We start from the raw sequence: 24,278 nt of genomic DNA, 5'->3' as shown, positions 1-24,278 counted from the left end.
AAGGGAAGCAAATGAAGTCAGGTATGAAAAAAAGGATAGTTTATTTTTTAGATTTTAAAAAGTATGACTTGGTTTAGAAAAAAAAAAGCATAAAACAATTTAGCAAAAACTAATATATATAGTGGTATATTACATAGTTTGCAATTAGAACAAAGTCCATAAACAACTTCCTGGCTTCTTACACAGCAGTTCTGCCAACACAGATACAATCTCCGTTCATTTATGATAAGCAATATTTAGATAAAACAACTGACCCCCATACAGGGATCTTATTAAAACATAAAATGACCAGACTGAACCCTGACAGGACTCTGGGTCACACACAACATGCAAGTCCCGACGGTCCTCTAACACACCAACTGTGTGTAAGTTTGTTTAGGATCTGTGGCAGGTTCGACATTAGCTGTGCTGCCATCTTCTTCTTTTTCCTCTTCTTCAGCCGCATTGTGAGTAGACTTCTTGTGATCCGGCGATGAGGTGCTGCCGCGTATACTCCCAGATCAACAGGGCAGCGCTCACGTGGACATTGAGTGAGCGGATGATGCCTTGTTGAGGGATCTCCACACACACGTCCAACATCTGGAGCAGATTGGCAGGAATACCTTCCCGCTCGTTGCTGTCAAAGGGAGACAGGTGTTAAATGTTTTAACGTGGGAAAAAAGCTTTAGTTCAACTCCAACAGGGTTTTGGCACTATTTTGAAAACAACAGTAAAAGAACAAACTCTTAATAATAAACATGAAGCTTCAACAAAAAATTTCTAAAATACTTTAATGCAATTAAGCTGCATGATGGGCGAATGACTGATTGTAGTGGAAACGCTCTGAAGTCCTCAGACTTGATAAGGCGTTTTACAAAGCAGACCATTTGCCGTTTTTTGTTTGTCACCCTAAATAAAATCCAGTGCAACTAACTGCATTTAGAATCACCAATTAAGAAACCGAGTCAATTTGACCATAAAACAAAACGGCTTAAAAATTGCTGTCCACACTCTCCTATTAATACTTTCAAAAAACAATACATATTTATTATTCCACTTCATAACGACGCACCACTTGGTGTTGGTCAATCCCAGAACACCCCAATAATACATGCTGAAGTTAGTAATTTTACAAAATGTAAATTCCCAGTCAAGCACACCTGTAGTAGTCATTGTTGAAATTAAAATTGAGCTCTTTATGAAGCCGATTTATTAGTTTAATTCCAAGAGCAAAACAAACTGTAATAAAGCGAGAACGCACGGTGGCCCATATCGGCCGCACTAAGTAAACATAAAAGGGTAATAAGCGCCTGGTGTTTAATCTCGGCAGTCGGCCCCGCAGCGAGGAAACACTTGTTGATGGGTTACATTCATCTGGAGGGCAAGTGGCTGAGACAATACAGAGGCTGATGGGAAATTAGAGCCAGGCCATGATGTGCAGAGTAGAGCGCAGCTGTGAGAGCATTAAAGTGCGAGTTTACACATGAGACCCTTATGCCAACACCACAGCTTCCATGTTTGAACTGAAGAAAACAAACTGGCACGACTAAAGCGGACTGATACTGTTCTCCCTCTGCTTCACGAGTGCCACTATATGCCACTCATGTTCCAGCTGTATGCAGCCGCTACATGAAAGAAAATTTGGTGACCAAACTAGTGGCTGTAACAGATTATAGAAGTGACTCTTGTAATCATGCTCATTGTGTCATTTTGAGTAATTCCTATCCTTCGCTTCCCTCAGGAACAGCCAATTATAGACCAGCATGCCCCGACAGGTAGACACGGCGAAGGAGGGGAGCAAAACCCCCACGGGGGCGACAACTTAACGGGTGAGAGGACACTAAAATAGCCTTGTCAGCTCTCGGCTTCAGCACTAAGAGACCCACAAGGGCGTGGAAGACAGAGACCGGTGGCTGCTCCGATGGAAAAAAACAGAACTCTGACCCCTTTTTAAAATGTAATGTTCTTAGTGCCCTCCTACCCCAGAAGTAGCAGAGTTTTTTCAGGGAACTTGAAGTCCTGGAGCTTCTGACTATTGGCAGTCTGCTCCACTCCGACGATGCAGTAACCTTCGCTCTTCTTTACCTGGAGGAAATGAGTGAGCTCCACGGGCTTCACCTGAAGGAAAACAGAGGAATGTTGGAAATGAAATAAACCATCAAACTGTAAAGCATCTGCAGAACTTAAAAACAGCACAAACGTTCAACACACAGCAAAACAGCACACAGATATGGACTGCAGTAAATCAGGGTTCACACAGTGTAACAATCATTCAGAATGGTTATTACTTTTGTATGCGTTATCTCCCTACTGGGATTTCCTCTTTATCTACACTAAGCTTTTCAAAAACATTCACACACCATGAACTTGTTTTTTATTTATTTATCTTTTTACATTTCATCCACAAACTTTCTTTCTTTTTTTTTTTTTACAATTCAAACCCAACTTACTCTAAAAATACAACCTGATCCAAACTATGTGAAGTTTCTACTCGGTTCACAATAACTGCTTTTAGAAAACTTTAGAGAAAACCAATCTGAAGGATTAGAAATCTGGGTTAAGAACAACAAGCTATATTTGGAGATGGTGGCAGCATCAAATTTTAAAGGCTTCAAAAGACCTAAAACTATGGTGAAGGTCAACGCTCCAGCAGGATAACCATAAATAAACAGCCGGAGCTGCAATGTAATAGTTTACATCACAGGTAATATAGATGATTAAGTCAAAGGCCAGGTTTTACAAAGTCTAAACTCAGTGAAGGTGAATAAAAATGATCACACTATTAAGATCAGCATTTGCAAAAAAAAAAAAAAAAAAAAAAAAAAAACCGTCAGTGTGTTAGCACTGAAATCTAAGATTGTGGCTGTTATGTGGGAGAGCTATTAATACTTTTGATGGTCACTGTATTTTAATCCTCAGCAAATGTAAATTCCACAATTCACCTCTAGCAAAGGAAGCCAAAGCTCAGCTGAAACACTCAGGGACTGGAAGTGTTTGTCATTGAGATGGTGCAGACTGTCCAGAACCAGACCGCTCGCCCCAAATATCTCACATGTTCTGCAGAGACCTGAAACAACAACAGCAACAAGTCAAAAAATTTAAGTCTGTTTCATGTAATTTCACTCAACATGATGCTGTGGGGAACATTTCAAAAGCTACAAAAAAAACTTGGGACTGGTGCAGAGGTTAGCCTTCTAGTAGGACAGCGACCCGAAAAATACAGCCAGAGCTCCACTAAAACGGTTTGGATCAAAAATACTCACACATTAGAATGGCTCAGTCAAAGCCCAGACCCAATGTAGTATATGTGGTAAGGTTTAAAAGTGATATTTAGACACAAACCTCCTAAATTAGTGGGCTTGTCAATCAAGGAGGCCACCACCAGCAGGGTGCCGTGCTGTTTGCCCAGCCGAGCTGCCCGCTGAGCCGGAACCAGCTTCAGTTCGGGTTCCTGATCGTTGACCCCTGACCTCCAGGGTGTGATCTTCTTCTGCACCTCAGACCAGCGCTCCTCTTTATCCTGCTCGCCTGGGAAATATGACATTACACAAACACACACAGTAAGGATAAGATGTGCTAGCCTCATGGATTAGCTACTCCTGCTGAGAGAAACGTCTCTGTACTTCGGTCTTGCTGGACCCAATCTCCAGCCTGGAGCTGGCCCAACTCAGGAGCAGAATTCCTCAACGGGATTAACAGACTTTCAGGGAAGAATGACAGCTTTTCGAACTTCCACGGTGGGATCCACTCATCGTCGGCCAACTCTGACAGACTGGGAAAAATGTGAAATATGGTCTAGAAGACAAACAAAAAAAGGAAAACAGTTGATTTGTGTAACTGTGCTTCAGCAGACCTTATGTGTTCGCAGAACAATGAACCCACCTCCATGCTGTAATCCCTGATGGGATGAAAGGCTCCGAAAAAGAAGTGTCCCTGAATCCTCAGCCAGTTCTTGCTGGCGTTTCTTAGAGAAAAACGGCAAAAACCATCTTTGAATAAGCTCATTATGTGCATTGGAACACGCTATTGCTGCAGCTGTTTGCATCTAACCCGGTGCTCTGCATGGCCTTGGCCTGGTTCAGACAGGCTGTCACCACAGAAGACAGCCCCTTGAAGGCTTCATCATCCTCTTCCTCCTCCTCTGCGAGGCTCCACACCTTCTTCAATGCCAGTAACGCATACAGGCGCACGCTGAAGTTGTGATTGAAACACGACTGCAGGATGACGTCCAGGGCTCTACGCAGCTGCCCGACCTTTTAACAGAAACAATGAAAAACAAAAGCTGTCCATAAATATTTAGGAATGACACTAGAATATGGAAAGCTAAAGAGAGTTACCTTATCCTCAACATGTGGAACGATGACACTGAAGTGAACCAGGACAGACAGGAAGGTGCAGATGCTCGTCTTTGTCTTTTCGTGATCCTGCGCAATACAACATTTAAAAAATATGGCTCTCTGACGTTTTACTTTTATTTGTTCAACCGTATAAGTAGAAGATGAGCTCACAAAGTTGAAGCAGCTCCAGAATTTGTCAATGTGATGCGGATACTTGACAAGAATAAGAATCATCATCCATTCAATCAGGTACTTCACTGAGGCTTGGTTGCTGCAAAACCCAGCTTCAAAGACGTGGTTCACCAGAGTGGCAACAAATTCCTGCGGGCGCAGACGCAACACGACGCTCAGATTTTATTCTAGAATCTGTTCGTTTCAGGGAAAACTGTCAGTAAACGTCTTTTTAACTCACCTCTTTGAGTTTGGGAAGCAACAGCAGCAGTGTTTGCCATGCTCTGTTTTTGACCCGATGCTGCAGGGAGTTACCATAGTAACGGACTTTGGACTTTGATATGAGGTTGTCCTGTGGAGATGGGGTTGAGAGAAATGGTGTGAACTGCGTTGGCTGAAGTAGTTCATGCATTTATGGCACAAATAAATCAGTAAAACTGCAATTTCAAATATTACACAGCAAATACAAAAAGCTGTTTTTATTTATTAAATGGAAAAAAAAAGCTATCTAAATTAACCTGGCCCAATGTGCCTTCCTTTGTTAAATAACTAATTACTGTGACTAACCCGAGCTGAGTTTAATTTCACTTGCATTTTGTATTTCATCTTTTACTGACAGTAAAATGTGTCAAAAATAAACAAAGCACAACAAATCTGAAAATTTACCAATTCCTTTTTCAAAGCACTGTAGCAATTTTCTTGTAGCCATTTTCTGGCTTACGGAAATCATAACCCGTTTATCTTCCTGCTTCTCTTTTCCAGTTTGGTCAAAAATGGACTGCTGAATTTCTACCACAGGAAATAAGGATGTCATGTATTGCCAGTTCAGTGTTTCATGTCTAACTTAAAATATGCTTTACTTACATTTATTTATTATCAAGAGTAGCAATTTGTTTAGCAATTTTTAGATTAGTTTTACTTTAAACTCAACATATAACTAATAAATAATCAAACTAAATTGTTTTTTTGTGTTCTTACATATCTCCTGTTAAACACTTTTGCTGAGCACGTTGTAGATTGTTGTGTTTATATTCATATTTCTCAAAAATGACTATTTCAATATTAAAATAATATTTGAGGTGAAAAAAAAAAGATTTTCATGTTTGCATGCTGCCTTGGTCCATTTTCCCACCCACCCAACGTTCCACTAGTACCTTTCTCAGAAGTTCCATCACTAAATCCTCCATGAGTCTCTGATGCTGCTGATCAGAAGGATCCAGGCGGCTAAGAAATGTCACCACACATGTGCGCGGCAGCTGATCATCCCTGATATCGCTGGGAAACAAAAGCAGCACATCAGCAACAGTGACCTCTAGTGGTGATCTTGTTAACTCGCAGCATCTGGTGAGTTAACAAGCCAGATGCTAGTTCTCCATAGAGGCAAAACGTTGCTTACCTTGCAACAGCAGCATTAGCGGCACACTTTGCACCAAGTTGCTCTACATATATCTGGACGTCCAGGACGAGTCTTTGAAAAATGAAAAAAAACAATATCGTTAAAAGAACATTGAGGAACAAGAACAGAAGCCTAGGGAATGTTGCTTTGATTAACCGTTGATCTCTCCTGAGCACAGGTCCATAAACACAGGCCTCAGTGACTATATCCAGGTGGTTAAAAACACTAGAGAACACAGCAGCAGCCTGATCCCTGCTGCCTGGGTCATTGGGCAGCCAGGTCTGACAGCAGCTCTGAAGTAGCACACCGAAGACACCGCTCTTCGACTGAGACAGCTCCAACAACTCTGTGAAAATCTAAACACAAACATTTAACACCATCATAGATTTGAACCTTGAACACAGAAAATAGAAAATATCGAGCGGGGGAAAGTTGCTTTGTCTTTGTGTGGATAACCTTTTTCAGTGCAGTCGTGAGAATCGGAGCCTGACCATGTGTCAGCTGCAGGAGTTTGTGCTGGAAGGCCATAGAGACGAAGCCCTTTAGTGCTGGCCAGAAGTCATGAGCGTTGGTGCTAAGCCCCTGTACAAGCTCCCAACTCAGAGTGACCGCCTGCACACAGAGATCCTCCTGATCGTGCACCAGCTATGATCAAAAACAGATTATGAGAATGAAGGTCAGCCTCAGAACTTTCCTAGTGTGATCATGTCCTTAAATTTCTCATTCTTGCTGAACTGATACGCACTTGTGGCAGCAGCGTGTTCATGAAGGTTAGCACGGGCAGCACAAGGTCACTGGGCAGCAGAGCCAGGGCCTCAACGCTGCAACTCAGAGCAGCTCCGAGGGTCTCGGGCACTTGGGAAAGTTCTACAGATGTTGAAATCCCTACAGTCCTAATCAGGAAGTTCAGACAAATCCACTGGTCCCGCAAGAAGTTGGCAGCAATGCGTCCCCAGTCCTGTTGCAGAAGGCTTTGGGCTTCAAGGTCACTACCCACCCCCCCGCAAAAAAAAATATATATATATTTTTTATCATGGTACCGCAGTACTGAATATATATTCTTCAGTTCAGTATGGAGTCTCCACAAACCTTGAACTACCTAATAGCTGTGGTTTCATCAAGGATTTGTTAATGTTTCCGAGAGATGACTGACACTGTGAGGAATTCTTCAAAGTGCAGAAATAATCATTCATGGACTTCAGGGCAGAAGCAGTATCTGCTCTCATACTAATTCCTCCTTGCTGCAAGAGCTCACACACAGCAGCCATAGACGCCATACTGACAGCCTTGGACACCTGATTGGCCACAAATGGGACCTAAGACAAACACAAAACAGTCTTTGCTTAACTTCAGAGCAGCAAATCTGATGATGAGCACATATATTTAAATGTATACCTGTTGGGCTGGCTCAAGCAAAACTGAAAGGCTGTACTTTATGAGTTTGGGAAACGCGAACTGCTGGATGTTCTTGGGGCAGCGAGACGAAGAGCTGCACATAACGACCAGCTGCCTCAGGACACTCAGATACAGCTCGGCCCGTTCAACGTCAAAGAGCTGTCAAAGAATAAAGCGTGTGCAGACATCTGAGTTCTTGACTAAGAGTGCTTCTTTGTAATTGGACAGTGATGCAGAATGCTTTTCTTCCTGATTACCTCCTGCAGCTCCCCACACAGCCTCCTCAGGATAAAATCCTGGACTGGATTGACATGTTTAAGAAAGGTTTGCTCAATGGCAAACATCACCTCATCCTCTGTGAAACAAACATAAGGCGTAACAAGTGCAAACCAAAATGTCTTCTTGTGTTTTTACTCTTATTTATTATGAAGTTCCTACTGTATTTCTTTGACACATTTAACAGTAAAGTTTTGACAAAAACAGTTAAGGGGCCAGAATGAATGGTGCCTACTCTTTAGCGTTAGCGAGAATTTTTGTGATATTTTACCTGTCGTCATTCTAAGAGAAGTACTTTGCACTTTGGAGTGCTAAAAGGTTTTGTAAATGATTTTTACTTTGCAGCCCATCAAATAAATTGTATTTTCTAAAACACTAAGAAAAACAGACAGGAAAGAGTCTCTAAGTCTTCTTTAAATGAATTAAATCTATGTATAAATTGAATTCATTTATAGGGGAAGATTTGAGCAGAGCTTCAATGCAAACCTTCCACTTCTTTTTGCTGACCACAAGGCTTCGTCCCAAGCTGCAGCAGTCTAAGCAGGAGCTGCAGGCTCTTGTCACTCTTACGGACAGGCAGGTAGATGTTGGCGTAGACTCTGCTCAGGGTGTCCAGTAGCGGAGACAGAAGTGAACCCAGAATTTCACTGGTTTCTCCTCCCAGTCGCCTCCTCTCCATGTCCACACACAACAGAAGGGCTCTTGCCAGCTTATCAGCCTCTCTAGAGTCAGGTAGCCGCTCTGCCTGACCTGTGTGACAGGGAAACTGACTCTGATAAGAATCACATGCAAATACATCACATCTGCAGATACAATTCTTCTCTGCATCGAAAACACTCCCACACCAGACTCGCCTGTGCTTGCTGGAACGCGAAGATAAGCAAGCACCTCTTGTTGAACATAGGCTCTAATGGTTTCTTTTCGTGTGGGATCATCGGTGAAATCGCCCTCCAGAATTCTGGACTTGAAACTGCATTCATGTTCCGACAACCAGATGCACAACTGTTACAAGTACATGAAGTGATAATCAGTTGTTGCAACTGTTGTAATACAGTATTTGAATATACTTAAGAGTGCATGTGTGTGTAAGGAGCAAACCTCATTCCATAGCTCTGTCCCCCTACACAAAGACTCATCGGCACGAAAATGCATCAGGAAACTAAACATGTCGTCTACAGTCACTTCACTCTGTTATATAAAAAAAAAAACAAACAAACAAACAAAAAAAAAACAACTTAAAACTTAGTTGGATTTTTCTAAGTACCCAATATGACTAGTACACATAATATGGAAGGCAGTGAAACTTGCTTGTGCATTATATTTATTAGCGCCAGCAAATATTTACACTTGGTTTAAAATTTAATTTTCAGAGTTTTAACCATGCGTTTTCACAACTGACTTAAAATAATGACTGATGTCCTCATAGTTATCAGGACTGTGAAAGTTTATTTTTTTCGCATAAGTTCTTTCTTTCTAACTGCAACAGCTCCTAAAATGTCAAAACAACCACTACCTACCAAAAGGATTTCTTGCGATATTTGTCTTAAACTGTAACAGCCATTTATTTATTTATTTCAAATTACGTTTCTCATACAACCATAATTATTTTAAGGATATTGCTTTTTATTTTTTTTAAATTGATCACCGTCTTCATCTTACCACATCTGTCAGAGAGAGGGCGCTCTTTAGTAAAAAACACTGTGCGGCTCCTCTTAGCAGAACCTGATGAGTGATCATGGTGCAGCGCAGCACCTCCCTAGAATGCAAGGCACAAATACTGTAAAATCAGTCTCATCGCCTAAAATAACGTGTCCAAAGATAACCTCATTACTTACCGCAGAGCAGATAGGCCGCTGATCTTCAGCAGAGGACTTGGAGGGAGATGTGAAAAAGCCTGACAGACGAAGAGGAGCGGCACGGCACACCAGTGCTTGGAGCTGAGCTGCTGAATCAGCTGAAACAAAACACAACCTGCAGAGCAAACACAACAGCTAGAAAGAGATTATGAAATGTGATTCATGGATTTGTATTTGTTTCCCAGCTGCACCTCTGTCCTCCGATGGCAGGCTTGTGAAGAAGGAGACCAGGAAGACCTGGAGTTTAACCGCCAGCTCAGGACAGTCTCCTACACTCTGCCCTGGTGATCTATAATTGACAGAGGCTGAGTTAGATAAAACTAATATGAAACCAGTGACATAATCTCCAGAACTTGAAGAAAACAAGACAAATTTAAATACTCACCTACAGAAAAGGGACGTTTCAGACAGAACATTCATAAAAGAACCCACGACAAACTGCAAGAGCAATGCATCAAAAGACGGATTTTAAATGTAAGGAAAGAAAGAAAAGGAAATTATTTATGTGACATATGACGACTTGAGTTGCCTTGCAGCAAATACACTGTGCACCTGAGAAAAGGCCGCTGCAAAGGCCGGCTGCTGAAGAACCTGCAGCTGAAGCAGATGGCACACTCCTTCTCTCATTAAGGATTTATTCTCACTGTGGAACATGCGCTGGTACACACACAGCAGCCAGGACGGGTGGAACAGGCCTGACCCTGCAGCACCGGTCAACAAACTCAGAGTTAGCTCACTATAGTGTTGATGCATGTTAGATGTTTTTAAAATCTTTCATGATTACGTCAATAGATTAAAGGTTTTAGAAATGCAGACTTGATTTTTGCTTAGAACCTTCAAGAAAGCAACAAAGAATTATTGACAAAACATTTCAAGTTTTTATTTTTATTAGCCTTAGCTCGTTAAGAATATTGCACTCCTAGCATTAGACAAAACTTGATACATACAATAATGAATAATCATCTTTTGTCCAAAGATGACGCAACATTTAAACAATTAAAGCTTACCTTCATTATCATTCACTGTTGCTTGGATTAACGTGTCAATTCTGTTTAAAACTGGCCGAACAACATGAACCTGCAAAGAGGGATGCAGGGAGAGGCCGAGCATTGTTTGTATTATAACGTCTCAAAAAGGCTGTGAGACAACAACTCTGTAGAACTTTCTACCTGATTCTCCTCCAGCGTTTCCATCACCAGAGTGTAATCCTCCCAGAACTCCCTCAGCGGTTTGCTTTTGCTGGGGACCCATTTAAATAATGTCTCTCCTGCAAAATAATTTTTTTTTTAGCCAACTGCATGCCATTCTCAAAGATGAGAGTACTTTGTGTTACTTACATCGATTATGTAGAAAAACATATTGTCTGCTGAAAGGTGGATGTACAAATAGAGAAAAAAATCTACCTGTTTTTCTGCCATTATATATATATATATATATATATATATATATATATATATATGTATATATATATATATATATATATAAAAACAAGTCAAGACAGTCAGAAAAGGTACACTTGATTTTTTTGTGTTGTAAGGCCAGTTGCTTTTGCAAATAACTTGTCTATTCAAGTAAAATAGCTTAACTATGTGAGAAAAACATGTCTGCCACTTTTTAAAATGCAAAATGTAGACCTTACTGCAGAGTATTCCAACTAAATCTTCACCAGCTGAGCTTTAAATACACTGAAAACAAAAAAATATATCCTTCCTCAACTGCAGAAAAAAAAAAAAAAAACAAATACGTCGGATAACTTATTAGCATGTAATTTTAACAAAAATATGAGCAAAAGCTGAATGGGCACTATGTATGTTACCATCCTCTGATGTAGAAGAACGGGAATCAAAGCCATCCTCTTCGGATAATGCTGCGCATCTTTTCAACAGGTACAGAGCCCTCTTGCGTGACACGCTGTCCCTGTGCGTCAGTCCGTCCTGACAAATTATCCAGAACTGAGGACGCAGACGTGGGTCGGCCTCGCGGCACCCGGCGGAGCCGGGGGTGTGAGATTTCAGGAGGTGGTCTGACAGGACGGTCAAACACAGCAGCGTCCTCTCTGTGACCACCGGTGTTCGCTCCGTGGAGTGCCAGCTGCAAACATCATCCAGGATGCGCTTGAGGATGATGTTGGACCTCGCATCGCTGCAGCAACTGAGCGAAGTTAAAATGATCCTGACCATTACTTTGGATACCAGGTAATCGGGGAGTGATCTGACAGAGGACAGCGCACAGTTTAAAGTCTCGAGTGTGAGTTCTTCATCCGCGGTCAGAAGAGGCATGAGAGCAGCCAGGACTTCAGCAGCAACCTGCACACTGAGAGTCCCCGGCGTAAGCGGCTCCTCCTCTGACATCCGCTGTAACGACGGCAGGATTGATGAAACCACTCTAGTCCGCACGTTTCCCCCGCACACACCCACGGAGACACCGAGCAATTTGCAGACGGTGGCTGTTCTCTCTCTGCAGCGCGTATCATCCCTCGCTTCTGCTGAGAGTCTGCAAAGAAATGGCAGACATTTCGACCAAATGACCGACTCAATTTTGTCACGAATGCCTCTTCTGTTTACACCCGTCAGTGGAGTCTGAACCGAGTCCGAGTCGGTCAGAAACGGTCCTAGAGCTTCGATGAGAGCAGTGAGCGCTTCAACACGCTCCGTCTGCGGCCACGAATCCTCTGGCCAGCACAGAGATTCAAACAAAGTATCGTAATTAGGAGAGCTGCTCAGTATCGCCTGAATCAAAGCGGAAGACATTGTTTATGAGTTAGGATGATAGTGCCAAGCATGTAAAAGATACGACAACCGGCTTTTTAGCAGACAAATGGCACAGACTGCACGTTTTCCCAATAAGAATGTAAACTTCCGTAAACGTAATCCGGAATTCTCGCGAGAGTGAAATGAAACGTTCGCGTAATTTCGCAGCTCACCAAATAAACATTTTCATCTATAAATTATGTAAACAACTGCTGATGTGTTCCTTGGTATTTTAACTGTATTAAGACATTTAAAAATATTTAAGCTCGTGTTTTCACCATGTACTCAGTTTTTTTCTGCACATGCCTGTATGAAATGAGCGATTCAATTTGATTATTAAGAAGCAGACATAACGATTGACGTCTGCTAGTTATGAGGATTTTTTTTTTCTTAAAGCTAACATGAGATTTAAAATTAGAATATTACATCAGACCATTAAAATAAACATTAATGAAGAGGAAATTGAGCTTACTGAAGAATATGTTTAATGTCTGCATAGATGTTATTTTCAAAAGGTATTTGTGCGTCATCTGAACTTAATTCTAATTTAGCAAATATATGTGCATCTGTTAAATTCTTTTCTATGGGTCACATGCAGTTCACAACAGTGATACATTTAAAAAAAAAATTAAAGATTTTGCCACATTACGTTTACAGAATGCGGCAAAATCTAATATTCTATGTTCTCTACACTTAGAATATTAAAATATTAAATACTCAAACATGCTGGATGTTGAAATGCTGAATTACAAGGTATTTTTTTCTATTTTCAACTGCAGAAACGGTTACATGTGAAGCATTCAAGAACTCTCACCAAATAGTTGTCTGTTTTTAGGTAAAATATTCCTAGTGATTCAAGATGTTCACTTTAACATGATGGCAATTTCATACCAGCAGTCAATTGTTGTTCATGGATTTTACACATGTAGTTTGAGCCTTGGGATTTGAATTTCTTTGTGAACTTACATCTACTGTCCAGTATGAGGCAGTGTATGGAACAACAAGGATCCTACAGTACAGTGTCAAAACCATTTACTCTGAAACTGCTGTCTAATGCAAGGAAAACTAGGCATGCATCATGAAACAGAAATACAAAAATCATAGTATAATTTCATACCATGAATATTTTTTTTATTTTTACCGCTATAAAAAAAAGGTGCCTTTTACAATATATGGAGTATTTGCAATGCAAGGCTGTTTTTGATAACCGTTTGGCATTATGTAAATGTGTATGCGTTTCATGACAGAACATAAATCAAAGTGGCTCATATTAGCTAAAGACTTCACTTTGTACCAATAACCAAGATTGTGACAAAAGTGAGAGGGAAAACCAACAAAGGCTTTTTGTTCTGGGAGAAGTTACATAATACAAAAATGCTTTGGATCCAAAAAAAAAAAAAAAAAAAAAAAAAAGTACTGGTTACAAAAATAGTGCTTCACCAATAGCACATTTGTCTTTTGTCTTGCAATTATGGCAGACAGAAAACAGGACAGGCTGGAGAAACTTTGGATTAAGGCACTGGCATTTGTGAAAGGTTAAATGTTGCACATTTGTAGATAGTTGTGAAAGTCTGAATGAATGGAGACTGACAAAAATCTATGCAAAACGGCATATCACAAAAGTTAAAAAATACAAAAGTTCTACATCAAATTTGATTATAATATTAGACAAAAAAAGCAATGCGAGTGGGCTATTAGTGTTAAACGTACAATTGCAATGTATGGATTAAAAAAACCCCCCTGAAATTCTGCACAGTTTAAAGAAAGACTTGAGGAAATGTTCATATGGTGGTCTTTACAAAAGACAATAAAAAAAAATCCATGTTTTTAATAAATGATTTAAATGCATGTCAATAAAACAAGAGCAATATGTACAAAACATCATGAATAAATATGGGCGGTTTATTTGTTGAAATGTCGCCGTGTAAGTTTCCCGCCATTGGAATCACATCTTAACAGAATTTCCATATCTTGCCTCCAATATGAAATACAAATATCCCTCATGATACAAAACACAGTCAGAATGCCTCCAAGCTCCGCTGCTCTCTAAATGAAGGAACACTTTAGGCATATTTCTCATGATCTCAGAGGATGAATTCCAGGAACTGTTCATCACTTAAAGTGTCCAGGGAGAGGCAGTTGGTCGACCTGTGACCATAGAAGGAGGGTTTGGCTTGGCAGTGCAGATAGGGGTAATAACTGGGATCTCCTGATGTCCTTGTGCTTCCTGATGTCTTTGTGCCTGGTGTGACGTCTGGGAGCCCAGAGGTGTAGCTGTGGGACGAAACGGCTGGCACGGCCATTCCAGTGGGTGCAGAGGGTGGCAAAGGACGGACATCATCTAGGCTGTGGCGATTGGGGAAAGTCTGTGGTCTGGACTTCAGGATCGATGAGAAGGAAGAAGAAACTGATGTTAACAAATGAAGGAAATACAATCCAACACAAACTAAAGGTGTGTTGGGTTATAACATTTCCGAGTGATTTTTTTTTTTTTTACCATTCTCTTGATGGGCAACAAAGCATCTTGATCAGCATGTTGAGGCTGCCTTCTGTATTCTGTGGAGCACACATGATTTAAATTGTCAATATTGATAATGGTGAAAGTGGACAGAGTTTCAGGATAAAAGCCGCTACTTTCACAGAATGTGGAGGAAGACATGCACTTCACTGATACCTGGTGATCGAGTCTCTGCAGAGTGTCCTGCAAAATCCATAGATGCTCCAAGAAGATCAACCAGCTGGGACATTTCGCACCGCTCATTGACAAGTGCCTCCGCTGGGCTACCAACTCTGGCCTTGATCGCTAGAAAACAGCATACATTTTAAGTAGGCAAAATAAATTTTCACAATCACAAATCTAGGAAAAAAGTTTCAATTTAATAGTAAGGTCTAATGGACATTGGAAAAATAATTATAGAAAAAAAAAAAAAAAAGTACAGTGCTTTGAAAATTCATTAGTCCGCATACAGAATTCTGTCTTCGTTTTACTGCTGCAATTAAACTTTTCAGGTCATTAAATGAACTTTTTTTTATTATTATTAGAAGCAGTTCTCAAATGGTCATCTAATTTACTAAAAAAGGCATAAAAGCCATCAGAATCAACCTGGCCATGTGTGAAATCTAATGCTTCTTAAACATAACTGGTTTTGCCATCTTTTAGGTTTATATCTGGGTTGCTGTGTGGCTCTGAGATGAGGCACTTGGAGAAATTTTGGAACACTAGTCTGGGAATTCATTCATCATTGTTCCATGTTTCCTCTACGTGAGGTTAAGGGCGATTTTATGACGTCAAATCTTTAGCCTTAGATATCAATGAGTTTCATCCATTTTTGAATTTCAGCTCATTGGGATATGATGTGTTGCATTATTTAGCTTAATTCATGCTAGTGATTTCTTAATTTGACAGGTCTGGCAGTAATCCGACATGGATGTGGCTAGTAGCATAGGACCAGAAATTGTGCTTAGTTGCAAATAATTTATGATTTAACCTTTCCACTTCAGGCCAAATTGGTCTAGATAGCTCTTCAACCCCACTTATAAAAGGAAATAATCATTGAAAACTACATTTTGAACTTAATAAGGTTATCTTTGTCTGATATGAGACATTAAAGTGTGACTAAGAGCAAAAACAGAAACAAAAAGAAACCACAAATTCTGTGAAAACCTTTTACAAGCATCTTAAGTACTTCATATAAAAACAAATCCCACCTCCATCTTGTTGCTCCTCTCTTTGATCTTTACTGCCCAAGTCAAACTCAGAGATGGAGGAGCCGTCCTGGCTGGTTGCTGAGCTCAAACACTTCTCCCCGTGTTGTAGACCCTCTTCCCCCATGGAGGTCATCTCTGTGCTGATGCTGTGCTGGCGGGCGTCCGCTTCAATGCCCGAGCTGCCAGTGGAGCGTCGAGACAGACCAGGGCTGCTCTCGCTGCCAGGCGGATCCAAATCCAGGTCGTCACTGATGTAGGACTCTCTGTAGCGCTTCTTCTCTAAAGATCAAGACAAGCGACATTGAAAGTTGTAAAGCCAAACATCTAATATGTGCTTAAGCAAGTCAGGCTCCTTTTTTAGGTCCTAAATACTGAGGACCGTACACCTGCTCTACCAAACAGTGCTAATCCCACACTTTCTTCTCTTTACCTTTGCTTTCCTCCACCTGTCGCAGGTGTTTGAGGGCCGGCTGCAGGCTGAGGTAGACCTGGTGGCTGTTGCTCAGATGCAAGAGGAGGTGTCGAGAACGGAACGACGAGCCGGTGTAGTAAACCAGCTTCCTGGCCGATGGCAAGCCATCTGGCTGGATCTCAAATTTCTTCCCCTAAATGAGACGATGTAAAATTAACTGCGAATGTCCATTAAATAATTACAAGGAGTCCCGTTACTCTCGAAAGGGAACAGAAACGCGCAAACGAGAAGCGTCCGTACCAGGAAAGTTAGACGGCCGACATTTGACCAAGGGAAGTTGTACAGCAGCTGTCGTATGTTGTTCACTTCCTGGAGAGACAAAGCAGACATTTAATTAGCAGCTTTTTGAATGTGGAATATGGAATCTGCTTTAACATCTTTTAGAACAAGTGATAAGTAATTTTTTTTTTATTTTGATGCCATTTGGACTTGAATAAGACCAAGAGACTCTCCAGATATCTCACGGTCTGTTGGCTTCAAAAATCAGTCGGGTCTGGTGGCTAATCGCTAATCCACCCACCCCCAACCCAAATGGCCCCTGATTGACAGATCAAACAACTGACAGGCACAGCAGGCGGCTATCTCTTAACGGACTGCTTAGTGGCAATCCCACACATTCCTCGCACAGCTAGTCGGGGGGTTTATTAGGACCACGACTACAAAGGAGAACATCTTTGAGCCAACACAGAATCGGCTTTTGTGTACACATGTGCTGACGTACAAACTGCGCATTAATAACACGCACCTGATAAACCTGCATTCCTCGCAGGGTGAGACCAAGCAGCGCTGTTCCTTTCTCCTCCTTTCTGTCCTGAAGGAAAGAATGATGAGATGTCAGAGAGGCATCCGAGCTGCTCAGATAAGATAACTCTTTCACAGCCAAGCCTCCCTCTTAGGTCACGGAGAGAAGCAGGACTTATGCTAACACAACATCTCAAGCTGCCGTCTATTGTGCAATAAATTGATCGGGTTTCAAAATATGACTCAGCATCCAAGTTGCTTCAAATGTGGAAGATGACATACTGGAAACGCAATCGCTAACGAAGTGGCGTGAACTTTTTACTCTTCATAAGAACAGGATTTCCTGAAATGAGTCAAACTTTCCTGGCAGTTGCTAGAACATTCTGGAAATGTTAGATTCCATAATCCATGTATGTTCATAAAATTATAAAGGAAAAAAAAAAAAAAAAATCACAATTGCACTAGAAGTCTGGACTGAATTATCTGGAAAACCTTGTTCCATACTTGTCTAGAGTGACTAAAAATCTAATTTCATCCTTCTCAAAGCTCCATGGGAAACTTGAACTGAATCTTCAATCCAGTTGCCCAATAATTCAAAGAGTGACACCCATAAAACACAAGGATTCCCTTTGAAGCACCATGATGAAGCGTCCTGACCTTTTGAAGCCTGTAAAATGTGACGGGAACATCCTCCAGTTGGCACGCTTCTCTGATGAAGGAGAAAATGGCATCACGAGTGGACATGCCCCACAGCTCCTGGTGCACTTTGGGCCCGTGACAGAGAAGGTACTTCACCCCACGTTTAGCTATGATCTTCAGAAGGAAGGTGGGACACGCATAGCTGACATTTAGTGCCTTGCAAAAGTATTCAGACCTCTTGAGCTTCTTCAGACTTCGCCACAAACGTCTTTGACCAAACAACCCAAATGCAATATGCTACACTTTGATTTTTATTTATTCAAAAGAATGGTGAGAATCATGTATCATTTTTCTTTCACTTTACAGTTTTGCAATGCTTTTTGTGATAGTTTATCAAATTACACCCCAATAAAATACACTGAAATATATAGCTGCAACATGGTAAAAAATTAGAGGTGTTTGAAACTTCATTTTCTACAAGCAATCACACACACAAAAAAAATTCTAAATGTTTAACGAGAAAATATCAATATCAAACACAGGTTGTTTTTTTTTTGTGTGCGTGTTTCTGGCAGATGTTAGTACATACCCAGGGGGGAAAGTAGTCCTTAGGTTCAAAATAGGAGGTGACCTCCATGCCCTCCCTCTGCATCGGGCAGTCACCGAGGTCAGCCTGCAGAGCGTAACCTGCCAGCTGGAAGTACACCTCCTCCTGCTGACGACATTCAGAGCGCCGGACCCGCTCCCGCAGGTCAGAGTAGTAGAGATGCCGCGCCTTTCTCTCACTGGTGCCAGGAAAACGAGAACAGTCCCCCCACCAAAACAATTTAGATATCAGTCACAAAAATGACAAATGTTGAATGGAAAACAGGGAAAATAAAAAAAAAAAAGTCATGAGCAGAAGTGGGGCGGGAGGCAGTGCATGTATTGGACATACCAAAAAAGTCTTCCATTTTCAACATAGAATTGCACTTTAAGGAAGAGCAGTAGAGGGATTTGTCTCTTGAGTGTTCCCTGTGGGGGAGGGGGGGGGGAATAAAGAGAAATATTACAATAGGGTTGCATGTGTCGCCACATAAAAAAAAACAGCTTCTATAATGTCTTGCCAAATAATGAACCTCTGGGGCCGTTAGCTGTTCATTTGCAGACAGGTAAAGTCCATCCACTCCAATTATATCTAGGTGATTGCTTGCACTTATTTAGGGGTATCAAACTATGTAACTGTAACCCACAGTGTTTATAGTTAAAAAAATATATATATATTTATTAAATATATACATTTCTTTCCATTCCACAGCGAAGTACTTCTTTGTTCTGTGAAGTTTGTGTTTGCAGTGTGACAAAAATGTGTAACATTTTAAGTCGTATAAAGACTTATGCAAAGCAACGATATGTCCTGCTTCACTGTCACGTACAATTTAGTAAGTAGGCTAAACAGAAAAAAGGGGCAAAAAAAGAAATCATTAAAATTTACTGCAGGTGTTAGCCGCTGTACCTTTCCTGAATCTTGCCTCCACTCCTTGGAAAAGTACTTGGCCAGTTTCTCTTCCATGTCTAAAAATATGTGTTCATTGTCTAGGATGGAAATGGGGGAAGAAAAAAAAAACAATATCAAAGAAAAGGAGACAAAAAAACAAACAAACAAGAATGACGGGCTATAAAAATCTACTTCCACACTAACTAGTCATTAGAGTGATAGAAGACGGATAGAAGAGCAGCCCGATATGGCACATTTGAGATAATCTACTCAGGTAGCTGCAACCACAGTGGTAATTTATGTTGCATCATCTTCTGCCAGGTTCTATGAGTCATGACTTGGACAATATATATTTTTTTTCCCCGTTTTTGCTCAACGGTGTGTAGCCAAAACACGCTCGTCAAGTTATTTCACAACTTGTTCATTTAACCTCCCATCTCCTCATTTCCACTCTGACTCACTCAGACTCCCAGGTCTCGTATTCCTCATCGAGGCCCTTTGAGTAACAGCTGAATGAGGCGGCCTGTGTCATGACAAATCCATTCCCGACTCCCACCCTCCTCTTCCCATCATCATCATCATCAACCCGTCCCTCCTCAGTGAAGCAGAGGAATGCAAGCGTGCATTCCAGGATTAATGAAGTTAATATTGCAGGAATCCAGGCCTGAGTGGTCGCTGAACCAACACCACAAAAACAAAAGGCTGCTTGTTGAAGTGGTGAGCCGTGCAAGATTACCGGGGCATTTCCACGCACTTGTAAAACAGGAACGCAGGAAAACAGAAAGTTCAGGACTTTGCTCTGGGGCTAAACTGGATTACACCGCTGCATTACGCAAACGTGGAGGGCAGAATGGCATTTCTTGTTTGAGCAAAACGGCTTAATTGCAGACAGGTTGTTTCTAAAGTTACATAAACAACCGACAGTGGAGCAAACCACGGTCGCACAGCGTAAACGGGAATAAATCAGTGTGTTGATGGTCACGTTTTCTCAAAACACTTTTGTAGGAGTTGGGTGTCAAAAGGAAACTTACCTCTCACCACTGTGAGGCCAAAGTAGTGCATCTCTTTAATTCCGAGAATCTCCGCAATACTGTTAAACACATCCTGTCCGGTAGACTTTAACTGAAGTCGGTGAGAAAGAAAAACAAAACGCAGAATTCTGTATTTACTACACATTCACACTGAACAAATCACCGTCACTGTGTAGACACGGGCTGGTTATTGGTATCAAGGTACGCCAAACGTTTAGAAGCCAACAACTTTGTAATTGGTCAAATTATTTTCATACCATTCCTTAAGTTTACAGGTTTTTGATGAGATGTGTTTTCTCTGGCTGTGTGGAGTTCTGCCCCAGCCCCCACCTGTTCCTGAGCAAAGCTAGGAAAGTATAGGAGCTTAAAAAACAAACAAAAAAAAAAAAAAGACTCTTGCACTTTCCCCATTACGTACAAGCAAGCCAAATTAGGTTGTTTAGAAATATTTCTGGACACGTACACCAAAAAAATATGGCAAACTATGAAAGTATACCAGTCTGTGCCATAAACATGTTTACATAAGAACTAACAATATTGTAACTGTAATAATCTGTACAGTGTACCACTTCACTAGAAATATTTGTAGCATTTCTTTGTTTTTAATAACCTTATTTAGATTACGTTCATCGCCACCAGGTAATCCTGCAGTAATTTCAGATTTAATTAAAGCACAGCTTGTAATCTGTGCCACCTTTACTTTGTATTCCGTCCTGAGAGGCTGTGTCAACAGTATGGTGGGTGTGGGACCCTCCTACAGGGTCTGGCCAGATCTGCTCCAGAGGGGTGGGGGGATTGAGATAGCTCTCGTCTTGCAAAAGTGACTGTTTGTGGAAAAAAAAAAAAAAAAAAAGCTCTCAATTCTACCCAAAACAAACTGGCTAATTAAAACGCCCAAATTCAGCTTTTTTATTTATATTTTTTTAATCTAGAAAAGATCAGAACAGGATGACATTGTAAGCAATGGGAATGTTAGCTTAGTAAGTAAAGGTTTACTCGTATAACACCTTTCAGAGAAATTAAAATCCACGAGAATCTGAGAAATAAAGCGATGACAAGAAATAAACTTTAAAAAATAACCAAGAACCAATGAAATGTATCCTTAAAGACAAGTTCTCAGTTTTTAAATGGGACTGCCATTAGATTTTGGTTTAAGGACCTGAAGCCTCAAGTTGAGTTATTGATATAGATGACAAGCGTTGATTAAATTTAGGGTCTATTTATTTAATGCTTTTGCTGATGTGTATACATTACGCTGAAATTAATTACTGGATGCGATAAAAAAAAAAAATATTTGCATTAATCAGTGTTTTATTTTAGAAGATGAAGAATATTTCCTGCTAAAAATCTATAATTTTTCTATTAAATGTATTTCTTTACAACAGGTTATCGTACCTTGAGAATATCATACCAGCCAGTGCCTATCACTGTGATGAAACAAAAACAAAATCCATCAAAACATGAAGATTTAGATTCAAAGCTCCACTGAACACCCACCCCAATAGTGACGTCCAGCTGGCTTTTGTTGGGAAGGAGAACGCAAACGGTTCTCTCATGCTTGGTCGGTGTTGACATGTTTCATGTGGGTCTGTGACAAGTTCTGTGTCTGAAATGAACCGTTTCACAATTGTTTCCGCTTCTTCTGGCTTTCGCTTTTTATGTGTTCAAGTCAAGTTCAGCCATATTGCATCTAGTAAAAGAAAAATACACAAATAGCATGACAATTAAGGAAGCAAATAGAATAAAGAAAAAACACATAATGTAGTGCAGCAACTGTTGGATGTTCAAAAAAAAGCAGATAAATTCAGAAAACGATTAACTCAAGTGTGATCTGATGCACTAATTTGGCAACACACGTCACGCTCCGTGCTAATGTCGAAACAGTTTATGAATTGTCAAACAATGTTAAAACTGGGGCTAATCAAATAATCCAATTTATATTTGAGCTATAACCAAATTATTCCACATGTTTTACTTCTGCCACATGTAAAAGGCAGATGGAGGAAAACTGGAATACTGTCCAAAGCTCTTAATATCCTGCACTACAAATATGTTTGCCGTCTATGAAATGATGTCCACAAAGTCGGAGCAACAGAGATTGTGTTCCCGTTTATGCAACAGGAAACTACCTTCTAACCATAAATGTTTACATTAACCATAAGCCAGAATCATCTTAGAAAGAAAGCTTAAAAAAATGAATCTGTATGTAAATAATCTATATACGTTTCCCATATAAATACGACACCGTTCTCTGTATTTTCAATAGCAATTCATGGCATTTCATTGTCACTGAAAAAGCACTTGAGATAATTAAAACAATCCCAACATTTAAAAACATAAAAATCCTATTTTAAAAAAATGAAAAAGCTATGGATATGAAAAAAAGAAGGAGAATTGCCCTACAATGTCTGCAAGCAAACGTTTCCCAGCAAAAACAAGTACTTATGATAATCCTGATATTAACTTAATTTACTGTGATTTTTCCCAAAAATCATTCAGTCTAAAACAATCCCCATCTGGGATGTCTAATTATCCGACAAGCTTGTTTTTGTTTGTTGTTGTTGTTGAATTGGGTAAAATGAATCCAACAAACTTGAATTTAACATGGGACTCAACAAATCTTAAACTATCTGTAAAAGAAGCCAAACCACACATGCATACCAATACTTGGTAAAATTAATTCTTCACACGTGAATATCTTAGATTCCTTGCACAAGCTGCATTTTATCCTCATTACAGTTTCTAGATTGGAAAAACTATGTTGATCGTGTTTGTAGTGTACCCAACATAAAATCAGAAATAATTTGAAGTCGTTCTTCCAACAACTAGGTTCATATATTTTGCCTCGTGGGGGCCCAAAGCCCCAAGCGGTATGTCTAAGAATCATTTAATCAGGTTAATTACTGCTGTGCCCTGACTCTGATCCTCTTAAGTCCCACTCTGACCAAAAACATGAAGCAAAAACAGAACAGGGACCTGAAAGGGGGGAAAAGAAAAAAGAAAAAGAAAAAAAGAAAAAAGAAAACTCACCACTTCCAAAACTAATGCTTCCTCTTGTGTCAAGATCTATAGATAGCTGCAGTTAATTAGGTCGTATTTATTTATTCATGTCTGTTTGACACCAAAAGACCTCAGGAGTTGAGTTTACAGGAAGATACAAGACAAGATTAATCTACAGGAGAAAAAAGGAAACATTAAAAAAAGAGGTGTTGCCAGTGAGAATAACAAGTTGCGTGAACTACCAGAGCAAGTTTTCTTGGCTAACAGGGTCCAACTGAATACGATTTATGAACAAGTTCAAACACGGCCTCGCTGATGACTGGGTGTCGACACAAACAGACATTAAAAAAACCAGAAATTCCAGAAGCATGAACTCAAGGAAGCCGTACTCAATTTTAAATTAACATTAAAAAAAAAAAAAAAAAAGAGCCAAAGTTGCAACACCAAGTTCATTTCCACACTGGGAATCAACTTTAAAATACTCTTTTTTTTTTTTTTTTTTGGTTTTACTTTAGGTAAAATTACTCTAAACTACAGTTGAGTCGGTTGAGTTGAACCGACTCAACGTTTAAATCCAAGAAGGTCGAGAGGTTTCTTCAGGAAGGCACCAGCTGTTGGAAATTATGTTTTTAAGTTGCAAAAAGAAAGAAATCAAAAAAATCTGATATGAACACAGACCACATTTATATGTTGGATTGCATTAAATCATGTCTGAAAAGAGAATAAACCTTTGCCGTTACTGCATTTAGCTGCAAAATAAGTAATATTCAAATAAAAGTCCAAACTTCTCAGACCTGGCATCACATGAGAGCTGCCAACTGTATGCTTTAATTCCCCTCCAAGACTGTTATAATCCTGACCTCTGAGCACACTGCTACGGAGCCCCTAAGGGGACATGGAGAAAAAAAAAAAAGGAAAGAAATCCCGACTTATTATCGCGAGATCCCGAGAAACTAAGTCGAGATCTCGAGATCCCGACTTATTATCGCGAGATCCCGACTTATTATCGCGAGATCCCGACTTATTATCGCGAGATCCCGACTTATTATC

General features: G+C 40.4%; 2 protein-coding genes across 4 annotated transcripts in view; both read right to left on the bottom strand.

Annotated features, from left to right (window-relative positions):
* Positions 1-27: 27 nt before the first annotated feature.
* On the bottom strand, positions 28-12,725 carry tarbp1 (TAR (HIV-1) RNA binding protein 1). The gene is made up of 29 exons (XM_015039596.1): positions 11,227-12,725; positions 10,580-10,677; positions 10,418-10,487; positions 9,963-10,111; positions 9,796-9,848; positions 9,602-9,699; positions 9,390-9,525; positions 9,214-9,310; positions 8,653-8,742; positions 8,409-8,556; positions 8,041-8,304; positions 7,536-7,633; positions 7,279-7,437; positions 6,973-7,199; positions 6,629-6,872; positions 6,340-6,528; positions 6,040-6,239; positions 5,884-5,955; positions 5,642-5,762; positions 4,729-4,839; positions 4,488-4,637; positions 4,317-4,403; positions 4,030-4,232; positions 3,862-3,943; positions 3,603-3,774; positions 3,322-3,507; positions 2,922-3,046; positions 1,961-2,097; positions 28-616 (listed from the first exon to the last, which is right to left on the bottom strand). Exons 1-29 carry the CDS (start codon positions 12,158-12,160, stop codon positions 436-438), a joined length of 4,881 nt encoding a protein of 1,626 aa, XP_014895082.1. The 5' UTR covers positions 12,161-12,725; the 3' UTR covers positions 28-435.
* Positions 12,726-13,266: 541 nt separating this feature from the next.
* Positions 13,267-24,278, bottom strand: part of zgc:172136 (FERM domain-containing protein 6) — a 15,032-nt gene continuing 4,020 nt past the window's right edge. For 2 of the 3 annotated variants that reach the window (XM_015039597.1, XM_015039598.1), the window contains exons 2-14: positions 21,726-21,918; positions 20,229-20,319; positions 19,216-19,295; positions 18,658-18,734; positions 18,310-18,505; positions 17,739-17,894; positions 17,086-17,151; positions 16,581-16,649; positions 16,299-16,473; positions 15,869-16,147; positions 14,835-14,963; positions 14,658-14,716; positions 13,267-14,538 (exon numbers count right to left, since the gene is read on the bottom strand). In XM_015039597.1, the coding sequence (XP_014895083.1) occupies positions 14,245-14,538; positions 14,658-14,716; positions 14,835-14,963; positions 15,869-16,147; positions 16,299-16,473; positions 16,581-16,649; positions 17,086-17,151; positions 17,739-17,894; positions 18,310-18,505; positions 18,658-18,734; positions 19,216-19,295; positions 20,229-20,319; positions 21,726-21,803 (1,749 nt within the window). In that variant the 5' untranslated portion in view covers positions 21,804-21,918 and the 3' untranslated portion in view covers positions 13,267-14,244. Of the gene's footprint in view, positions 14,539-14,657; positions 14,717-14,834; positions 14,964-15,868; positions 16,148-16,298; positions 16,474-16,580; positions 16,650-17,085; positions 17,152-17,738; positions 17,895-18,309; positions 18,506-18,657; positions 18,735-19,215; positions 19,296-20,228; positions 20,320-21,725; positions 21,919-23,258; positions 23,401-24,278 lie in introns of those variants that run through there. The other variant, XM_015039599.1, reaches the window with a different exon arrangement.

Source organism: Poecilia latipinna, unplaced genomic scaffold (assembly GCF_001443285.1).
Source record: "Poecilia latipinna isolate Pla-1442-1.1 unplaced genomic scaffold, P_latipinna-1.0 Scaffold477, whole genome shotgun sequence".
Taxonomy (NCBI): Eukaryota; Metazoa; Chordata; class Actinopteri; order Cyprinodontiformes; family Poeciliidae; genus Poecilia; species Poecilia latipinna.
This window is presented reverse-complemented; position numbering and strand designations above follow the sequence as displayed.

Excerpts from the sequence above, each read along its gene's own strand:
- tarbp1 (XM_015039596.1), bottom strand. The coding sequence starts at position 12,160 with ATGTCTTCCGCTTTGATTCAGGCGATACTGAGCAGCTCTCCTAATTAC. Across the intron at positions 5,956-6,039 it reads GTGCTCAGGAGAGATCAACG|ACTCGTCCTGGACGTCCAGA; the intron begins GTTAATCAAAGC and ends CATTTTTCAAAG. Across the intron at positions 3,047-3,321 it reads CAAGCCCACTAATTTAGGAG|GTCTCTGCAGAACATGTGAG; the intron begins GTTTGTGTCTAA and ends TTGTTGTTTCAG.